This window comes from Mustela erminea, chromosome 11 (genome assembly GCF_009829155.1).
Source record: "Mustela erminea isolate mMusErm1 chromosome 11, mMusErm1.Pri, whole genome shotgun sequence".
NCBI lineage: Eukaryota > Metazoa > Chordata > Mammalia > Carnivora > Mustelidae > Mustela > Mustela erminea.
The window spans coordinates 389,920-412,810 of NC_045624.1; the positions used below are offsets into that span (position 1 = coordinate 389,920).

The window sequence follows — 22,891 nt, forward strand, 5'->3', positions numbered from 1 at the left end:
GGTCTCACGTTACAGTGCAAGCTGGTTTTGGTTGTTTTGCTGTCATTTTACTCAGATTATATGCCTTGCCGGTCTGTGGTGATTAAGAGACAGTAATACAGAACTTTGTCTGCTAGTTTTGTAGGAAACTGTGAGATTGACTTGGAGATCAAGCGGTATTTTTGTAGAGCTGGTGTGCAAAGTATCCAGGTAAGGTTTTAAAAGCTTCATAGTCTTCTAAAATTCTCTGTGCTCCATTCAAAAGAAAGTCAAGTTTTTATTAACTCAGAATTTCTTTGAAGTTAAGTTTTCTGTTTGTAGGTTATACTTGAGAGAAACATGAAGTCATGCTGAGAAGTCACTAAGATGATCATGTACCCTCCTTCTTGCGTCAGTAAATGGCCTGTGGAATTGTCTTCTGTGACATGTTTTGGTTTCCCGTTTGAATTTAGATTCATGGTACAATGCGGGTGATCCTGGAACCGCTGATTGGAGACATGCCCCTAGTGGGAGCCTTGTCTATCTTCTTCCTTAGGAAACCAGTAAGTCAACATTAATTTCATGTTCTCACTAACTGACAAAGATAGGTAGAGAAGCGTCTTCCTCTCACAGTTCCCTTTTCTGATACATGAATCCTTGGAGTGTTTTTACACTTCTTTATGCTCTCAGCGGAGGGCTTCATCTCTGATCTGTGCAAGTCACAGAACCAGTCAGTCAGGGAGCCCACGCTGACAAAGTTGCTGTCGTAAACCTCACAACCCCGCCGGCAAAGGTTGCCAGCGTTGACAAGCAGAGCCTTTCTGGCGTGGTATGTTTAATGAACTACACAGTAGATGATTTTTAAGGCATTAAGGTTTTTGGTTTGGTTTGGTTTGGATTGAACTATGGGTTTTTTCAGGGGTGTTTGTTTGTTTGTTTGTTTTTTCTTCAAGTACACTACACCAAATGCGGAGCCCAGTGTGGGGCTCCGACTCAAGACTGACTGCCCCACCCAGGCACACCTACTGACATTGGATAAACCGTAGTAATCGTCACTTCACATTGTTGGCGTGTATACCCCACACGCACATATGTGGAAGAGATACATGTATATCCCACATTTTATTACAAGTAGCCAGTACTTACTAGTCATTATTAGCTCAAAATAAGACAGCAAAAATGTCGTTCCTGCCTAAGTGACCCCTTCCCTCAGCCCCTCCCCTTCCTTTGATTCTTCCTGAGGCTCCTTCCCTACAGGGATCCTCCTCATGTGGACTCCTGCAGCCTCTGACCGGCCTCCTGCCTTGGCTCTGTCATCAGTGCACTTGACCACTAGGGTCAGCTTCCCAAGGTGTGAACTGACCCACTCGGGAGCATCTCTCCCTGGCAGACAGTCCTCATGGTCTAGGTGGGGTCTCTCTCCAGCCTCGTTTCCTGGCACTGCCCCGGGGAGCGTCCCCCTTTCCAGCCCCAGGGAGGAAGCATAACCCAAGGACGGTCCGGCCCCATCGTCTCGCCTCACCTCCCTTTGTCGTTCCCTACTCCCAGAGCACTGTTTCCGTCCCATTGTGTAATCCCTTCCAAAGACCCAGGCCGTCCGCTTTCGCCCTTGTCCCCCTGCTGCCCTCCTGTCCTGTGCGCTCTGGCGCACTGCTCATGAGCTCCTTGAAAGCCACAGCCATGTCCGTCTCCGTACAGTTCGGTGAGTGTCCGACGGAGGAATTGACCGGTTTCTCGGTTACCTTTCCGTGATTCACCATTTTTATAACTTCGGTGAGTCCTTTCTGGAGTTGTCATCGTTCAAACAGGAATATTAATTTTTATAGTTTTGTAAAGAACTTAATGCAAACTATTATTGTTGGGTTTTTTAAAAAATATGTGTTTATTTTAGACCAAAGTACAAATGGCATTTTTTCTGTGTAAAAACACAAGAATTTAAGTGTCCCCACTTCCTTACCACCAGAAGTACTACTGATTTGCTTCTTATTGCTTAAATAACAGGCTAATTTTTAATGTGTTTTGACTACATAAAACACTAAATTAAAGGAATTAAGGAATCTCTGTGTTAAAATTTAATTCATTAAAATTTTGAGAAATGAAGAGTTCCATAAACGATATAAAATTCAGGGGCACCTGGGTGGCTCAGTGGGTTAAGCCTCTGCCTTCAGCTCTGGACATGATCCCGGGGTCCTGGGATCGAGCCTCGCATCGGGTTCCCTGCTCAGCGGGGAGCCTGCTTCCTCCTCTCTCTCTGCCTGCCTCTCCGCCTACTTGTGATCTCTGTCTGTCAAATAAATAAAATCTTAAAAAAAAAAAAATCTTCTCTTAAAAAAAAAAAAAGATATAAAATCCATGTTTCTTTTTCCACATACCAGCTGTTTAAAAGCCATCGTATGGTTAAGAAACTTCCTTCATTAATGAGTATAAAAAACTAATCTTTAGTAGATGGCTATGTATTTTTGATTTACAGGAATTTTTAACAACTAAAGACCTTTTTTCAGTTCAGAAAATAATGAAATCCAAATCTTTAAATCTCCGTCAGTACTTAGTAGAGCTCTTCCTTAGGTTGGATCTTCCATAGGTATATTCACTTTAAAAATAATGGGCGCCTGGGTGACTCAGTTGGTAGGCATCTCCCTTCAGCTCAGGTCATGATCTCAGGGTCCTGGGGTCAAGCCCCCGCATCACGCTCCCTGCCCAGTGGGAAACCTGCTTCTCCCTCTCCCCGCACCCTCCCCGCACTTGTGTTCCCTCTCTCGTGTCTCTGTCAAATAAATAAATAAAATCTTTTTTAAAAAATTGTAATGTAACTTCCAAACAAAATCTTAGTGTCAGAAATGGATGAGGCTGTGAAAAGTTCAGCATCATTCATTTCCTTATATGGTGAGAAAAGTTGCCAAACATACACTTTGGAGAGAAGGGAATTTTTTTTTCCCCAGTTATTTTTTGACTGGAAAATATGAGAACAGAACTCGCTTCTGGCTGCCAAGTAATTCTTCCTCACCCTAAGGAAAAATACAGCTACAAAGATTTGGGGGTTTTGGCTATCCAGATGATTTAGGAGAATACTGCCAGAGACTCTTTTGAAACCTTTGCACATTTTTATTCTTGTTCGTTTGTTTCAGTTATTTTTGATAATGTGCTACTTGTTTAAAAAAACAACAACTAAGAATTTCTAAAGTGACAGACTTTCAGAGTATCGTGAAAGCGGTGTGTATAATGGTTAAGTGACAGACTTGGGTTTTCCAGCCTGGTCTTCCACTCCTGGTTTTTCTCTTCTGACCGTATGCCTTGAACAGCTTGTTCAATCCTCCTAAGCCCAGGTCTCCCCATCTGTGACACGGGGACTACTGCCTCACAACAGTAAATGTCAATAGGTATAAAACAGTAGGTTCCTAGTTCATGGTAAGTCCTCAGATTGTAAAGAAATTAAGTATTTTCCTGTACCTAGGTTTAGCATTCTGGTGGGTCTTAATACCAGAAGTCAAGTTTTGGTAAACACAAAAACTTGGGTGAAGGTTCTGGTAGGAGCCAGAAAAGACAGTGTCTCCCTTTGGCCATGTCACAGGGAACTGGCCGTTCACTTACGCTAACGTGACTGTTACTGAAACTGCCTCTGGCATGCACTCAGAGGTGTTTGAGAATCCCCAGTTCTTTGTTGGGCGATTCCAAGAGCACAGATTAGCCTCAAATAAATCCATCTTCCAGAACTTACTCCGGAGATGATCTTGGGTGTGCCCACAGTCTGTTTATCCTAAGAGGGTCCTCCCAGCTAGCAGAATCTTTGAACCACAGATTGCATTTTTAGAGATGGAGAAAGGCAAGTATCTTCCTTTTACAGTGACTGAGAAGAGCTTGAGTCTTGTTGGCTACAAGTCCAGAAACTGAGACCCCTTAATCAAAGGAAGGGAAAAGAAAAGGCTTCAGCTAAATGAAAACAGCATGTATTGTCTCATAGAACCACTGGAATGCAGAACTTGAAGCCTTTGTGACTGTCCCCCATACCTGATGGCTCCGTTCTGTGTTCCCTGTGAGACCAGCTTCCTCTGGTCTTCTAGTCCACATGCCAGAAACAGGGCTGCCAGTGCACTCCAGAGGCAGTGCGCCTTCCTGTTTTCCCTTCCTTGTTCCTGCGGTGTCGGATCCAGGCGCTTAGACCGGCAGGAGGGAGGAAGGTTTGCAGTGTTTGGATCGGGCTCCTGGGAGCCAGTTCCTACAACCCTGTGTAGACGGCAGGCGGGAGGTGGAGAGGCTGGGCTGGGCAGACGGGTCCGCCAGAGTCTACCGGACTGCAGAGGGTCCCAGACTTAAACGACACCTCAGGTCAACCCGGGAGCTTGGAGGGTATTTATCCTTCTAGGTGCCCTCAGAGTGTCCTGGATCTGTGGTTTGATATCTTTCATTCTTCTGGATCGTCTTGCCCTTCCCCCAGTAGTTGAAACAGGGGAGCTCCCTACTGCTCTGGCCGTACTGGGTTTCAGAGCTAGTGCCTTTTTTTTTTTTTTTTTTTTAAGATGTTATTTAGCTATTTGACAGAGACAGCGAGAGAGGGGACTTGACAAGCAGGGGGAGTGGGAGAAGCAGGCTTCTAGCTGAGCAGGGAAGCCTGATGCGGGGCTCGATCCTAGGACCGTGGGATCATGACCTGAGCCGAAGGCAGATGCTTAACAACTGAGCCATCCAGGGTCCCCATGGTTAGCACCCTTACTAGTGACCTTGCCTTCTCCTTGTGCTTGTGTTTTTGGTAGGTCTTAATGCAGGAGTTAGTCTGCACACCTCCCTCCTGTAACTACAGGATCTCTAACAGTCAGGGCTGGGCTGGTGTCCTACTCTCCCCAGACAGAGGGTATTTTCTTCTCCTCTCCTCATCCGCAGTGAGCCTTACCTATATGTCCCTTTTCATAGTGGCTTCTCTTCCTTACTGCGGAAGGTGGCGTTTGGGTCTTTCTAGCAGCAGCTGCTCCATCCCTCACCTCACCCCTGCAGAAGGGTTTTCCCTTGTCTCTATAGCACACCCACACTCTTGAGCCCACGTAGTGGGTTGCAGATGGCCTGTGTCGGGATTTCAAAGGGCTTTCTCTGTCTCACCGGCTCCTGGCCTTTAGCAGTTAGGATTTAGCTGGAACCTGTCAGTTGCCCTGAGAGCTGCTCTGAGTAAGCATTTCAGGCCGGTAGCCCTGTCACCTCAGCTCTTCCTCTGCATTTGTGATGCCCTTTCCAGTTTTCTGCATCCCAAGTGGAAGTTGGAAATCCTAAGAGTTTCTTGACGGCTACCACCAGGGAAAACTGACTAAATGAAAAACTCTGGAGAAGGGTGGGAGCCAAACTAACTTTAGGTTAGTTTGTTGTTCTTTTGTTTTGTTTTGTTTTAATTTTATTTATTTATTTGATAGAGAAAGAGCAGAACCAGGCAGAGTAGCAAGCAGGAGGAGAGGGAGAAGCAGGTTCCCTGCTATGCAGGGGGCCCAACATGGGGCTTGATCCCAGGCCCCTGGGATCATGACCTGAGCCAAAGGCAGTCACCTAACCAACTGAGCCCCTCCACTGGTCTGTATTTTTAGCAGACTTCCCAGGTGACTCATGGTCTGTACTGTACAGTTCAGCGCACCCAGAACACCTGGCACGGAGTGAGCGCTGAAGCAAACAGCTGAGCACACATTTCACTGCACCCATCACACCCGTGTGTTCATGGACCGGCAGAGAGGAGCAAGGCATGTCCGCGGTTTTCATGAAATACACAGATGCATGGTGTTCCAGTGGAAGTGGAACCACACTGCTGGTTCCATTTCTCCTAGGAGAGCTGCAGCAGCCCAGAGAGGGGTTGGGAGACGTCTGTCTCTTCAGTTTTTCCCAGAGGTCTCAGTGGTCCCAGTGCACAGTGGGGGTGGTGACGGGACACTAATTTTAGTTGCTTTTCTCAAGCACTGCCTTGCTCCCAGCCCTCTTGTGGCTTCCCCCTCTGTGTGCTCACTTTCTAAGCCTCTCACAGGCGCTCGTTCTCACGTGTGCTTTCACACTCACAGTTGTTCTCAGCTGTACGCATTCTCACGTGTGCTGACACTCCACAGTCATTTTCCCGCCTTCATTCTCACACATCCTCCTCTTCCACACTCGTTTCCTGGTTCACTCATTCTCACGCGTGCTCACTTTCTCACGCTTGCCCTCACACATGCTCTCACACACAGGTCTCTGTCCGTGTTCTCACCCCTCCATGGCTCTGGACTCTTTCTGTCCTGCCTCCCCTTGCTCAGGGACAGGCCGGCTCCTTCAGGGCTTCCAGCACGTCGCTTCCCTGGGAGCTGCTTGTTTGCATTCACATCGCGTCTCAAACCCAGCTGAACCCTGGTCCTGCCTCCCTGGTGTTTGGTTTCTCTGAACTTGGGTAGCCTTTAACTGTGTCTCCTCACTTTGACCAGGGTCGTGAGAATAAGCTGATCACCCCTAGTTCAAGTCCTTTCCAGGGGACCCACCTTGATAGGACCTCTCATTCATCTCCGTGTTTCCCGAGCTTTCTGACTCAGTAAGATCCCCCAGGCTATCTTAACAGTTTTTGCCCCAGTCCTGGAATATCTGTTTCTTGACAGTCCCTTGGAAGATGTGTTCAGAGATCATGGTCAGCATGCTGGCCGGCATTGGTTGCCCCAGATTGCCGTTGCTTCTACACCTGTTGGCCGGGGGGTTGGGGGCTGGGGTTACAAGGGCACCAGTAGGAGTTTGTACTGAGATTTGCAATAAACTTATATTTCCTTTCTCTTTTTCTGAAAAATCTTAGTCTTTTAGGACTTCCTTAAAAAATTTTTTTTCAGTTTTGGCCTATCGAAAAGAATCTTAACTTTCCAGTTTGTGTTTATTCATAACTATACACTTCCCAGGGGATTTGAGCAGTTTCATTCCTGCGACTGTGTGGGTGATTGAGATCATGCAGTCTCACGCGGCATTTCTTCTACAAATATAAAGCACAGATAATTTTATTATGTATAGTATGCACTTTGACAAGAAAGCAGTTTTTCTAATCAAGCTTTTTTTTTTAACCTGTCTGCATCCACTAAATGGAATCTTTTATTAGCCAACTATGTAGGAATTATTCTAAGTAAATACCCAAATACCCACTAGAAAATTGAGCAAATAAAATACAGATGTTGACTGAGTAGATAGAACATGTTCCACTGATGCCAGGAAAATATAAATTGAGACAGGGATAAAGTCCCATTTTTAACCTACCAGACTGATTTTCACTCTGTGTTTTGGTGGGGAGAAGGATAAAGAAAGGACATTTCATGTATTTAGGGTGGGACCATATATAAATCAGTGCAGGAGATGATTTTGGGGGCAATTGGGTAGCATCTGTGAACATAAAAAATAAACATATAAGGGGTGCCTGGCTGGCTCCTTCAGTGGAGCATGCGACTCTTGATCACATAGCTGGGGGTTCGAGCCCCATGTCGGGTGTAGAGATTACTTAAAAAAAATTAAAATCTTTAGGGGCACCTGGGTGGCTCAGTCAGTTTAACATCTTACTCTTGATTTCAGCTCAGGTCATAATATCAGGGTCGTGGGATCGCATTGAGCCCCACATTGGGCTCTGGGCTGCTTCAGATTCATTCTCTCCCTCTCCCCCCTCACACACAGAGGCATGCACTGTCTCAAATAGATAAACTCTTTAAAAAATATTATAAAGAACTTTTTTTACTTTTAAAGGTTTTTATTTATTTGAGAGAGAGAGGAGCACCTGGGTAGCTGAAATGGTAAGGTGTCTACCTTTGGCTCGGGTCATGATCCCAGCGTCCTGGGATCGAGCCCCATGTCAGACTCCTGATTCAGCGGGGAGTCTGCTTCTCCCTCTGCCTCTCCCCCTGCTCATGCTGTCTCTCTGTATCTCTCTGAAACAAATGAATAAATTTTAAAAACTTCAAAATAAAAAGCACAAGCAGGGGCACCTGGGGCAGAGGGGAGGGACAAGCAGACCAGCCACTGAGCAGGGATACCGCCCCCAGCCAACACAGGGTTTGGTCCCAGGACTCTGAGATCATGACCTGAGCCAAAGTAAGACACTCAGCTGACTGAGCCACCCAGGCACCCCCAAAGTAAGAATCTGTGGGCCGGGGGGAGAAACATCTTTGACCAAAACTTTCACTTTTGAATGCTGTTTTGCATTCAGTTAATGTAAGTGTCCATCAATAGGAAAGGTATATAAATTATTTTATTTTACCAGAGGAAATGGATACTATCAAAAACAACACACAAAAAAAGAGGTAGTTCCCCATTTATGAACAAAGGACAATGACTTTGATATTTTACAGTGAAAAGCAAGACAATATTATGAACGAATGCATTTTGCTTATAAAGAAATATGTATGATTTGATTTCATAATTGGAAATAGTTTGGAAACTTAATATTTTTGCCCTTTTTTTAAAACAGCTTATAGAAATTAACTGGACAGGACTGACTAATCTTCTCGATATCCCTGGATTAAAGTAAGTATGTTGTCATGTCCTGTGGTTAGCTTGTTGACAGTGGAGAGTGCATTTCTAGTGTCGTGGGAACAACTCAGAATGGGTAAGGCCAGTGTGTCCGGGTAGAATCCCTGCCTCTGCGGGCTCTCACCTGTGGCTCAGGTGGGGAGCCTGGCTGGGCTCCGTTTTCTTAACTGCATCTGAGATCCTGGGACCAAGTGAGCAGAAGTAGAGTGGGTGAGGGTATCAGGTGGGTCACTTACCCTTCATTTTACTTTTCATTCATCATGAAGCATTTTTCCAGCTTTGGTGTTTTCTTTCTAACTTTTTAATTTTTTTTTAATAGGCTTTTTTTTAAGTAGGCTCCATGCCCAGTGTGGTGCTTGAACTCATGACCCTGAAATCAAGAGTCACATGCTCTACCAATGAGCCAGTCAGTTGCCTCAAGCTTTGGTGTTTTAGAAAAGTAGCAGCCTTTCAATATTCTGCAAGTTAATTTTTAAATTTGGTTTTTCTTATTTTCTCAGAAAAATAGAACTTTAAAAAATGAATATATATTTCAGAACTAGCCCTTTGGGGGCACCTGGGTGGCTCAGTGGGTTAAGCCTCTGCCTTCAGCTCAGGTCATGGTCCCAGGGTCCTGGGATCGAGCCCCGCATTGGGCTCTCTGCTCAGCAGGGAGCCTGCTTCCCCCTCCCCCTGCCTACTTGTGATCTCTATCAAATAAATGAAATCTTTAAAAAAAAAAAAGTAAATGAGTAAGTAAGTACTATCTTTAAGACAATTTATTCATTTATCCAACAAACCAGTTTAGTGCCTGCTATGAGCCAGCCCACCACTGTTCTTAGTGCCATGGCGTAGATGCGAGCCAAGCTCCCATTCCTGTGGCTCGTTCCCAGAGCCCTCTGGAGCCCTGTCGGGGTGCAGTCAGGCCCAGGCAGGTGTTGGTGTTCAGTTGATGGCCTGAGGGCTCGCACTCTCACTCTAGATCCTACTTTTCCCTGTGTGCATTTGTTGTCAGGCCTGGCCCTGGCGTAGCAGCTTCCGTCTGAAAAGAACCTTCTTCTTCTTCTTTTCTTGTTTTTTGAAAGAACCTTCTTCTGCTAGTTCCAGCCGAAGTTGCAGGGCTGGCTTCTGTTTGTGCACCCATCCTTGGACAGTCCTGTGATCTCATGATCATGCTTGGATCTCCTGCCCACCCCTAGAGGAGGAACCGGGGGGACCAGGACAGGGGTGCGGGAGAACCGAAGGAAGAACTTCCACCAGTACGTCGGTCTGTGGGAGCAGATGCTGGTTAGCCAGCAGAACAACAGCTTCCTGTTGCCATTTGGGGTAGAGAATGTGTGGGGGACACCTGGGTGGCTCAGGCGGCCGACTCTTGACTTCAGCTTGGGGCATGATCTTGGGGTCCTGGGATTGAGCCCTGCATCAGGCTCCGTGCTCAGTGGGGAGCCTGCTGGAGGACTCTCTCTCCCTCTCCCCACCACAATCTCTAAAATAAATGAATCTTTTTTTTTTTTAATGTGTTCTACTTTCCTCCTTTTATATAATGGGAGGACTAAAATAAACACAGGCTTGTCAAGCAGCTACCCTGTAAATAGTATTGCATTAGTTCCCTTACAGCGTGAGCCCAAGGGCATCTGCTGCCTTTGGCAAGCCTCCTGCTGGGGGAGTTGGTTGCAGATCATTCATTCAAAAGAGACATAAGGGGGGCGCCTGGGTGGCTCAGCCAGTAGAGCACGCAACTTTTGATCTAGGGTTTATGTTTCAAGCCCCATGTTGGGCATAGAGCCTATCAAAAAATAGAAATACCAAAGAAAGTAAAAGGGGAGTATGCGTACTTACGTCTGTGCACGTGGAGATCCGTAAAACTCTGCTCTATCTATGCACGCGGAGATCCGTAAAACTCTGCTCTATCTGTGCACGCGGAGGTCCGTAAGACTCTGCTCTATCTGTGCACGCGGAGGTCCGTAAGACTCTGTTCTATCTGTGCACGCAGAGATCCGTAAGACTCTGCTCTATCTGTGCACGCGGAGATCCGTAAGACTCTGCTCTATCTGTGCACGCGGAGGTCCGTAAGACTCTGTTCTATCTGTGCACGCGGAGGTCCGTAAGACTCTGTTCTATCTGTGCACGCGGAGATCCGTAAAACTCTTCAATCTGTGCACGCGGAGATCAGTAAGACTCTGTTCTATCTGTGCACGCGGAGGTCCCTAAGACTCTGCTCTGTCTGTGCACGCGGAGGTCCGTAAAACTGCTCTATCTGTGCACATGGAGATCCGTAATACTCTGCTCTGTCTGTACACGCGGAGATCCGTAAAACTCTGTTCTGTGCACGCGGAGATCCGTGAACTTGGCTCTCTGTGCATGCGGAGGTCCATAAGACTCTGTTCTATCTGTGCACGCGGATATCCGTGAAACTCTGCTCTGTCTGTGCACACGGAGGTCCGTAAAACTCTGTTCTATCTGTGCACGAGGATCCGTGAAACTCTGTTCTATCTGTGCACGCGGAGGTCCGTAAAACTCTGTTCTGTGCACGCGGAGATCCGTGAAACTCTGCTCTATCTGTGCACGCGGAGGTCCGTAAGACTCTGTTCTATCTGTGCACACGGAGGTCCGTAAGACTCTGTTCTATCTGTGCACGCAGAGATCCGTAAGACTCTGCTCTATCTGTGCACGCGGAGATCCGTAAGACTCTGCTCTATCTGTGCACGCGGAGGTCCGTAAGACTCTGCTCTATCTGTGCACGCGGAGGTCCGTAAGACTCTGTTCTATCTGTGCACGCGGAGGTCCGTGAGACTCTGCTCTATCTGTGCACGCGGAGATCCGTGAGACTCTGCTCTATCTGTGCACGCGGAGGTCCGTGAGACTCTGCTCTGTCTGTGCACGCGGAGGTCCGTGAGACTCTGCTCTGTCTGTGCACGCGGAGGTCCGTGAGACTCTGCTCTGTCTGTGCACGCGGAGGTCCGTGAGACTCTGCTCTGTCTGTGCACGCGGAGGTCCGTGAGACTCTGCTCTGTCTGTGCACGCGGAGGTCCGTGAGACTCTGCTCTGTCTGTGCACGCGGAGGTCCTTGAGACTCTGCTCTGTCTGTGCACGCGGAGGTCCTTGAGACTCTGCTCTGTCTGTGCACGCGGAGGTCCGTAAGACTCTGCTCTGTCTGTGCACGCGGAGGTCCGTAAGACTCTGCTCTGTCTGTGCACGCGGAGGTCCGTAAGACTCTCTTCTATCTGCGCACGCGGAGATCGTAAAACTCTGTTCTATCTGTGCACGCGGAGATCCGTAAAACTCTGCTCTATCTGTGCACGCGGAGGTCCGTAAAACTCTGTTCTATCTAATGGTTAATGAGGATGACGGGTTCTTTTATACAGTAATAGCTCTAACCTATTTTATGTATAGATTTCTGGACATGCAGTATATAAGATACATTTAGTAGAGAATTATATGTATCATTAAAAATACATACTCATGTATATTAGAAATACGCACCCGTCGGAAACAAAGCTGTGGTGTAAAAGGCATATATATAAACATCCCTTTTAAATAAAATTATATGTTTGTATAGGATATATATAATTTATACAGAATTATGTAGAACTTATATAACATTTTATATGAACATGAGTTTCATGTAATAAACTATATAATGTAAAACTTCAGCTGTGCTTTCCCACTCAAAGACTTCCTATCAGATCCCAGCTGTGGCAGGTCTTACCTTATAAAAGTGAGTGTTCAGTAACTGTGAACCTAGCAAGTCTTGCCTCAGGCATTACAAAGTGAACCTGTACGTGCTGTACCCACTGGGGAAGTGAGATTAAGTAACAGTAATACCCAGATTACTGCCCTTGACGTCCTGTTTCAGTGAAGAACCGTGAACTGAGTGGCGCAAGTACAAGAAGGGAAGGGAATTATGGTAGAAACACAAGTAAGGTGATAAGCAGGCAGTGCCAAAGGACAAAAAGGACTAGACCCGAGGGCCATTTAGACCATGGCAGCAACCAGGGTTGCCCCAGGGAACGATTAGGGGCGGCACTGCAGCTCCGGTAACTCAGGGGGAGGCTGGGCGTGTACACAGTAGGTTCGAAAGGTGAGCAGCGATGAGGCACCAGGGTGGGCCTTCTGCTGCTTTCCTGCGTGTCGCGCCTCTCCGTCTGCTTGGCTGGGTGGGTGGTGAGGTGGTCGGCCTACCAACACAGCAGGTAAGGAATTCTTAAAAGCATATGGTCACCAAAGTGCTTTCTGTTCCAGCAGATTTTTTTAGTATAAACAAAACCAGTATTTGTGGGTGACGGGGAATGGCAGAGTGAGAATATGCTTGCTCTTAAAACCGAAGCACCAGCTCACGTCACTCTTCATGAACATTCTCTTCAGCGTCTGGCAGCTGGAACCCTCTCTGTCTCTAGAGTGTTAGTGTCCAAGTCACTGACATACTCATAAATAGGGCTGTATTGTTTGTGGGGTTGTGGGGTTTTGGGTGTTTTTTTCATCTTGGACTAGAAAGTCCTAAGGTAAGACCCCTTCTCTTGTCGTCACATTTGGGTACCCGGCTTAGAGTGAATGTTCAGCTGTACTGAATGATGGTGACTTTTCACTCTGTCCTGGTGGGTATTTTTATACATAAAATTACTTTACGTATATCTGTTCACAATTTTAACATCTGAGAAATAACTGGCAAGAAGTAAGATTCTCTTAAAACTTCCCATTCCAGTTAATACTGTTCTTCCACAGCAGTGAAATTTCATTTATGCCTTCAAAAATGTCCCATACATGTTACTTAGTTCTCACATTTACCTCACAGAACAGGCAAAAATGTATTAAAAGTACATTTGTGTCTTTATCCTCCACAATTTTATTCATATTACGGAGTTCTCTGTGAGTGCTACATAGAATTTCAGAATTATTACAGTATTGAGTACGTAAATACGATGTGAAGAGAGAATGAACTAAAATCTTCTACTCGACCGGAAACTGTGCAAAAATGAGAGAAATTTAATGTAAGAAACATGGAATGGGTGCTGGGCGTTTGTATAGTATTCTTTGCACTTTTGTGACTGTTTGAAGTATGCTAAAAGAGGAACATGTAACGTGTCTGGGTTGATACTATGTCAGTGGTTAAGTCACACAGGAGCGTATGAAACTTTAGTTAGAATAGTGTGAGATGTAACCCGAGTATTACCCTGTGTCTGCAGCTGCACACCGCAGCCCTCTCTGTATATCCCGCGTAATAGCACGGCCGTGTTGCCGCGCAGGCACTGAACTGCTGTTCTAGATACTGTCTGCGAGAAGACAGACACTTGCGGCCCTGTAAGTGAGGTGCTGTGTCGTGTTTAGGGTAAGTTTGCTGTTAAAGCGGTAACGAGCGTTGATAGGCCTGATCGTTGGTTTGTTCTTTTTCCTGCCCCCCCGACAGTGGTCTGTCGGATACAATCATCCTGGACATAATATCAAACTACCTGGTGCTTCCCAATCGGATCACCGTTCCTCTCGTCAGTGAAGTCCAGATAGCTCAGCTGCGGTTTCCTATACCAAAGGTAAGTGCGCCTGAGCACGTCGGCACTCAGATGCAGAGACGCGTCTCACGTCCTTGGATGTTGTGACTTCTCACGGTTCTCTGAACGGTGACCTCGCCACATGGATCTCGATGTGGTCGTTTGTCCTGTCACACACCTTAGGACATTGGCCTGTGTGCATCACAGAGGCTTCAGGGCCGTTCTTAAAGCTCAGCCATGAACGTCCAAGGTGCTTACAGCAGATCGGACTGCATGTCCTGAAGGACGACCGTGACGGGGAGTTCTCTCAGGAGGCATGTGCTGCTTGCACGCTCAGAATGTAACAGCTGAGTCTAAGTGGCGGGCAGTTTGAGTCCTGACTGGCACAGGGTTCCTCTCAGCAGTGAGTGTGGTTACCTCTCGAGTCACGTCGTAAGCACCACGGCAGAAGCAGTACTGGTGTTAAACCTGCCGCGGACAGGATGGGAAGGGTAGGGCCTGGACCTCCGTCACAGCCCTGGAGTCCAACAACAGCTTTGCTTTGGGGCTATTACTTGCCATTAGTAGACCTCAGTTTCTTCATCTGTAAATTGGGGATGATGCCTGGCACACAGAGTTAGGTCACAGATACTGGAGTCCCCTTCACTTGAGTAAACCATATAGTGTCAACCAAAGACTGAGAATCTGCTGGTCAAGGACGTAGAACTGCCTCCACTGGTCAGAGAAGAGGTGCTTGGACTGGACGGGCCCTCACGGTTAGGGAGAGCTCTTAACCTTAAAACCCCCAGGAGTCCCTGGGTGGCTCAGTACATGAAGCGTCCGACTCTCAATTACACCTTAGGTCATGATCCTCCGGCTCGTGGGGCTGAAGCCCACGTACAGGCTCCTCACTGGGTGGACAGCCTGCTTAAGAGTCTCCCCTCGGCCCCACCTGCCTCCCTCTGTCTCTCTTCCCCTCACTCCTTCACTCCCTCCCTAGGAAAGTAAAAACATAAAGCTGCCAGTCACGTTACCAGCAGAACGGGTTTCTTCGGGAGCGGAGAGAATTGCATTCTGGGACAGCTAAGCGGTGGCAGAACCGAGGGGTCCTGCGGAGCAAAGGAGGGAGGCCCCTTCCCAGAGGAGGGGGCGGTGGGCGGAGCAGCTGCTGTGAGCGAAAAGTCTGCCGGTGTGCACTGGGAGCTGGGACGTGGAGCGGCTGCTCGTTGGCTGCGCTGGTGCCAGGCCAGGAGGAAGCCGTCCCTCCTCCTGCCGGGAGAGTAGAACAGCACCCACCGGGAGATGCCTCTCTCCCCGCCAGGCCTGCCGTGGACGGTGCAGGGCTGGAGCCCGCGCGCTGCCCCCGCCAGCGTCCCCACCCGTTCCGGAGCAGGCTTGCTGGTACTCGCTTTCACAGAGCTTTCCCTGGGTCCTTCCTCCCACTGAACCTGTGCTCTCGGGGGCTGGAGCAGCCACCCCGCAGTGTGGCATCTGCAGATGGGTGCAGGGCACAGCGGCCTTCACCAAACAGAAGATGTCGAGTTGGTCCCGTTTCCCTGGGCGTGGTGCGGGTGCTTTGCTGAAGTGAAGTAGACCGCTTTCCCTGAGGCTTGTTACTCGTCTGTGGTTGAGCTAGATCTCCATGCACAAATCAAAGATGTCTGCGCTTTCTTAAAGTTTTTTAGAAGTACCAACACCCCGCCTAATTGACGCCCGAACTAGTTATATTTTTGGTGTTCAGATTTAGTGGGACAGTGCGCATGAGAAAGGCATGTCTTTGTTCCTGAACTTAATGATTTTCATCTCTGAAAACACAAGAATTCTCTTCCACGTGGAAGACCTCATGCACCTTTGCCATGTGCACTTCTCACTCTCTGAGCGTGGGGAGCACGTGAGCCTGCCCAAATCCAACCTTCTTAACCTCGTGGGCTTTAAAAGCCAGCGCTGCTTAAATGTTGCCAGATTACCTAAACTTTAGACACATTTCCTGTAAACAGGAAATGCTCTAAGTTTTTAAAGTGTTTTTATCTGTAAAAATGTCTGTCTTCCTAGCCAGTTGGGTCAAGACTATTGCCCAGTGATTTTTAAACGGTTTGTAGAGCTGCTGCCCAGTGCTAACTTGAGCGCCATTGTTCACCTTGGAAGAAGTGTGAGTGAACTTTTTTTATTTTATCAGTTAAACAACATTTTAGGAGAAGGAAACTATGTTTAAAGTCTCTGAGTAGAACGTATTGCGAAGTTCCAGTTTCCTGTCCATAAAGTAAATTTAATGACACCGCAGTTGACCACACTCATTGGGCCGCCGACCCCTGTACGTTAGAAAATCTGCGTATTAGCTTTCGATTCCCCCAGAACTTCAGTACTGACAGCATACTGTTGACCAGATGCCACACCGGTGACGTAAACCAGTAACATATATTTTACATATTATGTACTATAGTTTGTATTCTATAAGTTAGAGGGAGAAAAAAATGTTACTGAGAACATTATAAGGAAGAGAAAATACATTTACAGTACTGTTCTGTATCGAAAAAAATCTGTATGTAAGTGGAGCCATGCCGTTCAAACCTGTTTTGTTCCAAGGTCACTCGTATTTCATAGGATTATTCTAGAAATTGGAGTAATGAGTGCCTGTCAGGGGCTTGTTGGTGACACGTCTGGACCATTCTGTAATGGTGGTCTCCCGTACTGCCATACGGAACCGAGCCGCCTTAGGGTCCTGGAACACACTGTCACTCTGGGCGTCACCCCTCACCCTCCTCCCTGGGGTGGTCTCCTGAGGAGGACTGTGGTGCTTGGACACTGTCGTCCTGCCCTGCTTTGGTTCGCCCTCTGCTCTGCCGCCCACAGTCCATGTTTACGTCTTTCTTGCTGCACAAGAAGAGGGTCTCCCCTCCCTCTTGAGGTTGTTGTGTGTCCGCCCTGTTCTTAGGACAGTGAGCACACCGCCGTGGTTCCACGTGTGTCAGAGGAACCAGTGAACAGTCCGTGTGTGCTCCTTCTTTCCAGGGTGTTCTAAGGATACATTTTATTGAAGCTCAGGATCTTCAGGGGAAAGATACGTACCTTAAGGGACTCGTCAGGGGAAAATCTGACCCGTATGGAGTTCTTCGAGTCGGCAACCAGATCTTCCAAAGCAAGGTCATCAGAGAGAGCCTGAGTCCGAAGTGGAACGAGGTGTACGAGGTAAGCTGCGTCCGGGCGCCAGTCGGCTTCTCCTCAGATTCTCTTCCGCCGCCATGACACAGGTGCGGGCGCCAGTCGGCTTCTCCTCAGATTCTCTTCCGCCGCCATGACACAGGTGCTCCTTGGGTTAGAGGGCCATGTGAGTCATTTTTCTTTAATTTTCCATCTTTAAAAGTATTTACCTTCTGTCCGTACCTCACAACTTCCTGTCATGCCGACACATGAAGAACACATAAATGTTAAACTTCAATTACGTGAAACTGTCACAGTAAATAATGGCAAAGTGATTTCTGCGGTTAACATACGTGAGTACTTACAGACATGAGATTAATTATGTGCTGTTTTATAAATTCTTGTTTAATGCGTCTAGACATCTCTCTGTCCGTCCCGTGGACCTGACTTGTACTTGCCGTTCACTGATGAGAGGCCATCATTTTTTTACCCAGAGAGACACTGGCTGTTCGTGTCAGCGTTGGAACCGCTGCTGTTAACTGTGATGTGAATGTATCTTTCTTCCCTTGATCCAGGTTTTCTCCAGACGAGCTCCTCAGGGTGGAATTGCCGCATCATAAATTACGCTGGGAGGAATGATAGGTTTCTGCAGAACAGTCGTGCAGTTAAGCTGCGCTGGCGCCCCACCCTCCCATTCCGGCCTGTTGCCCGCTGGCTTCTCTCTCGGTGCTGGCGAATGGGTCACTTGTCCGTATCCCAGCGGTAGCACTTGGAGCCCCTTCAGGACTGGAAAGATGTCCCAAGCCTGTCCTAGTTTGTGGGAGCAGTGGGACTTGTCCCAGCGAGTCTGCTCTCAGATAACTGGAAACACAGTAGACTGTTACCGTGAGGGCAGATGTTTCAGAACGGTCTGCCGTGGCGAAGCGTGTGGTTTGACAGTGACATGATGTATGTGCGTTCCGGCTCCTTGCCACGGGAGAGCAGGGGGCTGTTCGCTCCAGCCGCGTTCGGTAACCGTGTGAGATAACCACTCGTTGTTTTTTCAGGCTCTAGTCTATGAACATCCTGGACAGGAATTAGAGATTGAGCTCTTCGATGAAGACCCAGACAAGGATGACTTCCTAGGAAGGTAAACCTCCGGGGAAGGACAGCACTGGGTGCTCTCTGTCTTTGGAGTAGTGACACTTAGAACTAATGTAGCTTCAAGAAATGGGCTGTGTATGTGTTACGTGTATTTTTAAGTGGCTCTTAGATACAGTGTTTATTTCACCCTAGACTCAGTAAAAGTAGGTTTTATTCCTATAAAGTTTCACATTTAAGTACAAGAAGGATAACTTCTAGATCTGTGTCTGTCCCAGCAGCCACTGGCCTCATGTAGCTATTTAAATTAATTGATTAAAACTAAACAGTTTTAAATTCACTTTGATAGTTGTACCTGCCCCCATGTAAGTGCTTGTCAGCTCCATGTGGAGTGTGGCCCCAGAACGGGTGCCGCTGGCTGCTTTCCTACCAGGCAGGCTTTGCTCTAGATTGGGAAAAGGAGTTTTTAAGCTTTCTCGGTTTGTTGTGTTATTTAGGGAACAGGGGAGGATAGTAATTTACATTGTGCCTACACATTGGAAAAACAAATATTGACTTGTTCACTTAAGTTGAACAACCACTACAGCCGAAAAACATGAGCTTTTAAAAAATACATCTAACCCTAGTCTTGATTATTTAATTGAATTTCTTGTGGCAAAGAAGATACAGGGATAAATTATGTTGGACAGATTTGACCTCATCAAGAACGACTTGTGTATTAATGCTGTGACTTCAGAATCCATCCTGAATGGTTTCTTAACAAGGAGTGACCGAAGAATATAAGCAGGGCAGTGATGGATCCGATCTGCGTTCCAGTAAAACCACTGTGTGGCTCAGAGTAGCGGAGACTGAGACTGGGGGCTGTGGTGATCGACCAGGAAGGAGCTGTGAGGGCCTCACCTGGAGCGGAGGCAGCCGCGAGGGAGAGCGGAGTGCGGCCACCCAGTCTCGCCGTCCCTGGCGTCTGCGGGAGGGGATTCCGTGCTTGGCAGTAGGGCAGGATTTTTAGGGGGAAATGGAAGGGGCTGTCAGATAGCCAAAGCAGAAATGTCTGTGGGGATGGTCCAGAGCTGTGGAGTGAGCACGGGAAGGGCACAACAATGACTGAGCTGTGGTGACGGGACGGCCGCGCTGAGGGGGAGCGTGTTAGACAAGAGGGCTGAATATTTTCAGATGTTTTCAGCACTTTATAAATAGCTGCATTGTGGGGAAAACCACATTTTTTACAACTTTGATCCTGGCTTTGCCAAACAGAGCTCCTGACCTCCCAGAGACTCACTCCTGCTTGTTTCCTTACTTCCTTTGATAGTTTTGGGATAAGCCTGAGGAATGTTCCGGAAGAAGTCTGTTTCTTGATAAACTGTAGCATTTTGATACATTTCCAGAGTACTTTTTTGTAGACTAACGTTTAAGGTTATTTCAGTTGTAAGAAGTGTGTTTCTATGTTCTAAAGTTGTTGTGTTGTTATTTCTATAGTCTTATGATTGATCTTATTGAAGTTGAAAAGGAGCGCCTTTTAGATGAAGTAAGTTTTCTTTGAGTATTACTCTATTTCCTGAGCCCTGACACACCTACTGGTCCCCCCACATGACGTTCCGAAAACTCAGGCCTTTCAGTAATAGCAAAGTGAACAGAAATAAGTGTAACAGCCCGATCAGATAGTAGGTATTACGTGCCCACCGCATGCTAGAAATTCCTGAGAGTACAAACACAAACCCACTGTTTCGGGTCGGCGTGCGGGGCACGCGCTCTCCTTCGGGAGTCCAGGCACAGGCCTGTGAGAAGCCCCCGAAAGGTGGACTCTTTAAAGACAAAGTCGATACCAGAGCCGGCCCAGTGCGGTCGTTGGGAAGCTGTCACGTGAAGCCGCCTGTGTGCGCAGCGCGAGCTGACAGCAGACAGACACCGCTTCGAGCAGGGTATTGCTATCGGAGTGGAGAGTATTGAGAAAAGATTTTGAGGTGGCTTCTAAAAGATGGGTGTAATTGGGATAAGTAGGGCAGAAGTAACCAAGGAACTGTTGATCCCTTGCCTTCAAAGTAACACATTTTCCTTCTCACACACTCCTCAGGGCAGTGTCTTCACACTGTTTGGGGATGATCTTCGATGAATCGCTTTGTGGTTTTCAAGCTGAAACACCTGTGTGCTGTTTTCTTAAGTAGTATGGAGTGGTGAATAAAGCCAAGCTTGTTAACTTTTTTGATAATAAAATTCAGTATTTAAGATCAATGTTCTATCATCTCCTGACCCGTAAGTTCTGTGAAAGTCCATACACAGAACCCTGACAGTACTGGACAGTTCTGGAAGATATTCGAATCCTTGTGTGTAAGGTAGGGGTGAGGATGGAATTGACTCCACCGTGGTGGGGTCCACACGAGGGAAGCACTCCGCCGGCCCCGGCCAGCAGGAGGTGGCGGGCGAGTCGGCTCATTCGAAGGGCGGAGCGAGACATGGCCGGACTCGGTCCTTCAGCATTAGTCAGGAGCTGTTGGTGCCTCACCGTGGGCAACTTGTGACACTTGGGGAAACTGCTTGACTGGAAAGGGTGGCTCAGGAGAACTTTGTCAACATTCACACTCTCTCTTCAGTGGTTCACCCTGGACGAGGTCCCCAGAGGAAAGCTGCACTTGAAACTGGAGTGGCTCACGTTAATGCCAAATGCTTCAAACCTCGACAAGGTGCTGTGAAGTGTTTCCCGGGACGACAGCCACCCTCGTAACTAAGCAAGATTAGTGTCCTCAGGTTGCGTTGCTACTTAGCTTAGAAAAAGGACAGCAGTAATTTTCATTCTTGTGCTATAACTCACTGCAGTCACATCAGGGGTAAATTAAAGATAATGGAATTTTTTTAAAAGAAAGAGTTACAGGTCATTCCCACCTGTTTTATGAGCTCTTCATATTTTGTGTTCGATACAGTACGGGGCTTTGGGGAGCCACCGATCACCTATGCTTTATTTAATTGATTCATACCGATTCTTGTCATTAAAATACATGTACTGTCTTCATTCTCTCTGTGTTGCACGTGTGGATGGATTATTTCCCCACCTTCCTTCTTGTCGTGAGCATCACAGACCTAATCAGGTAGAAATAGTCTGAACTCTTGTGGAAATACACCTGCTGAGGCATTTTGTCCTGTCCTCACAGGTGCTAACAGACATCAGGGCTGACAGAGACGAAGCCAATGATGGTCTTTCTTCCTCGTTGCTGATCTTGTATTTGGATTCAGCAAGGAACCTTCCGGTAGGTAATGCCATGGGTGCTCCCTTAGGTGCTCCTTTCCTGGCAACAGATCTTGCTGCATTCAGCCACCCTGTCACCTGTTACCGTTCCTCTGTTTTCACTTCACTCGCACCAGGAGAGCAGCACAGGGGAGGGAGGGACCAGTGTGGATTTGCTTCATGACTACAGTTTGTGTTTATACATCTTATGGGTTTATTCAGGGTGTTCAGAATTACTTTTACTCTGACCTGTTTTATGAAGTCTTCATTACATAGGAAAAGAATGTGCCTGGTAGTTAGGGAAGGGGATACTCAGCAGAAAATCACTAATTATTGAAGCAGAGTTACCTAAGATGGAAAGTACCTCTGTTTGGCGTGCTCTCCCGGCAAGCCCACAGTCCTTCCTGGCTGTAGCACGGCAGGACAGAAGGACAGCCTAGGAGAGCGCCGCGGAGCGGAGCCTCTGGTGACCCCACCCGGGGTGATCAGTCACATCGGCTCCGACAGCCCAGAGCACGGGCTTCTCCACGGGCTTGCTCTTGGAAAAAAATGGAAGGACAGCTTTTATAGGTAACGACTCTGTGGGGAGGAGAAATCGTGCTATTTCCTCTCACATGAAGCCTGATGTGACCTTCCACCACCATACTTTAAACCCACTGTAATGTGATCCTTAGAGACACACAGATTGTTTTGGTCTCTTTTTTTCTTTTTTCTTCTTTTTTTTTTAGTGCCAGTTTACTTACCCAAGAGATGGCCATTCTTTATTGCATTTGGGGGAAGACTGACTAGAGATACAGGCTGTTTCCTCCCAGAATTATAACAGATGCGCACCCATCCGAGTGCATTTGCGCGTGGTCTCCCTGTGTCCTCCCCGTTGGCATCTGCCTGTTGGGGGCCCACAAGGAAGCCAAGTGTCCCTGCCCTTCACAGCTGGCATCTGAGTGTCTCACGTTGGACTGTGCCCAGCCGCGCCTCACCACAGCGAGACCGTTTCCTTTATCCCATGAAGTACACACCCTAGTTTGCCTAGTGCCTTTCAAGGTTTTGTAATGCTGCTGTATTTGCACTTAGCGCAAAAGCAAATAAAGGTACTTTGGGCATCTCTATCATTTAAAGCCTTTAACAAAAGGGAATTGATCATTTTTTTAATGCTGGGAAGATAAAGTTGAACGCTATGTTAAATCACATGTAATTGAAAAGAAATTACATATAATTGTACTCTTTCTTTCAGTGAAGGTTTCTTGACTGACTTTAACTTCGTAAATTTTTATTTTTTCTTAAAGTGTTACCTTAACCTTTTGGCCAGTCTTCCAGTAAGAACTCTGTGACTTTTTCTGATAAAATTTCAACTTGGGGAAAGTTGTTCTGTTATTTAACCTTCCTACAGAATTTCTCATACAGTAGAATTTTTTTTTTTCAGTCACAGTAATGTTTGTTATATAACAAGCCTTATATCATCCCTGATGGAAGTGAATTTGTTGTATATTTTAGGATCAAAGAATAGCATTAGTGAATTGGCAGGAAGGAACCGGGCCTCTTTCGCACTGTATATTTTGTCATGTTTAACTGAATTTAG

At 47.2% G+C, this 22,891-nt stretch overlaps 1 protein-coding gene across 3 annotated transcripts in view; it reads left to right on the top strand.

The window, feature by feature from the left end:
* ESYT2 (extended synaptotagmin 2) overlaps positions 1-22,891 on the top strand; it is a 79,478-nt gene that overhangs the window by 34,349 nt on the left and 22,238 nt on the right. For all 3 annotated transcript variants that reach the window (XM_032305575.1, XM_032305576.1, XM_032305577.1), the window contains exons 5-13: positions 117-189; positions 432-521; positions 8,378-8,433; positions 13,823-13,943; positions 16,890-17,066; positions 18,065-18,147; positions 19,575-19,623; positions 20,687-20,776; positions 21,242-21,337. In XM_032305575.1, coding sequence (XP_032161466.1) covers positions 117-189; positions 432-521; positions 8,378-8,433; positions 13,823-13,943; positions 16,890-17,066; positions 18,065-18,147; positions 19,575-19,623; positions 20,687-20,776; positions 21,242-21,337 — 835 coding nt within the window. The remainder of the gene's footprint in view (positions 1-116; positions 190-431; positions 522-8,377; positions 8,434-13,822; positions 13,944-16,889; positions 17,067-18,064; positions 18,148-19,574; positions 19,624-20,686; positions 20,777-21,241; positions 21,338-22,891) is intronic.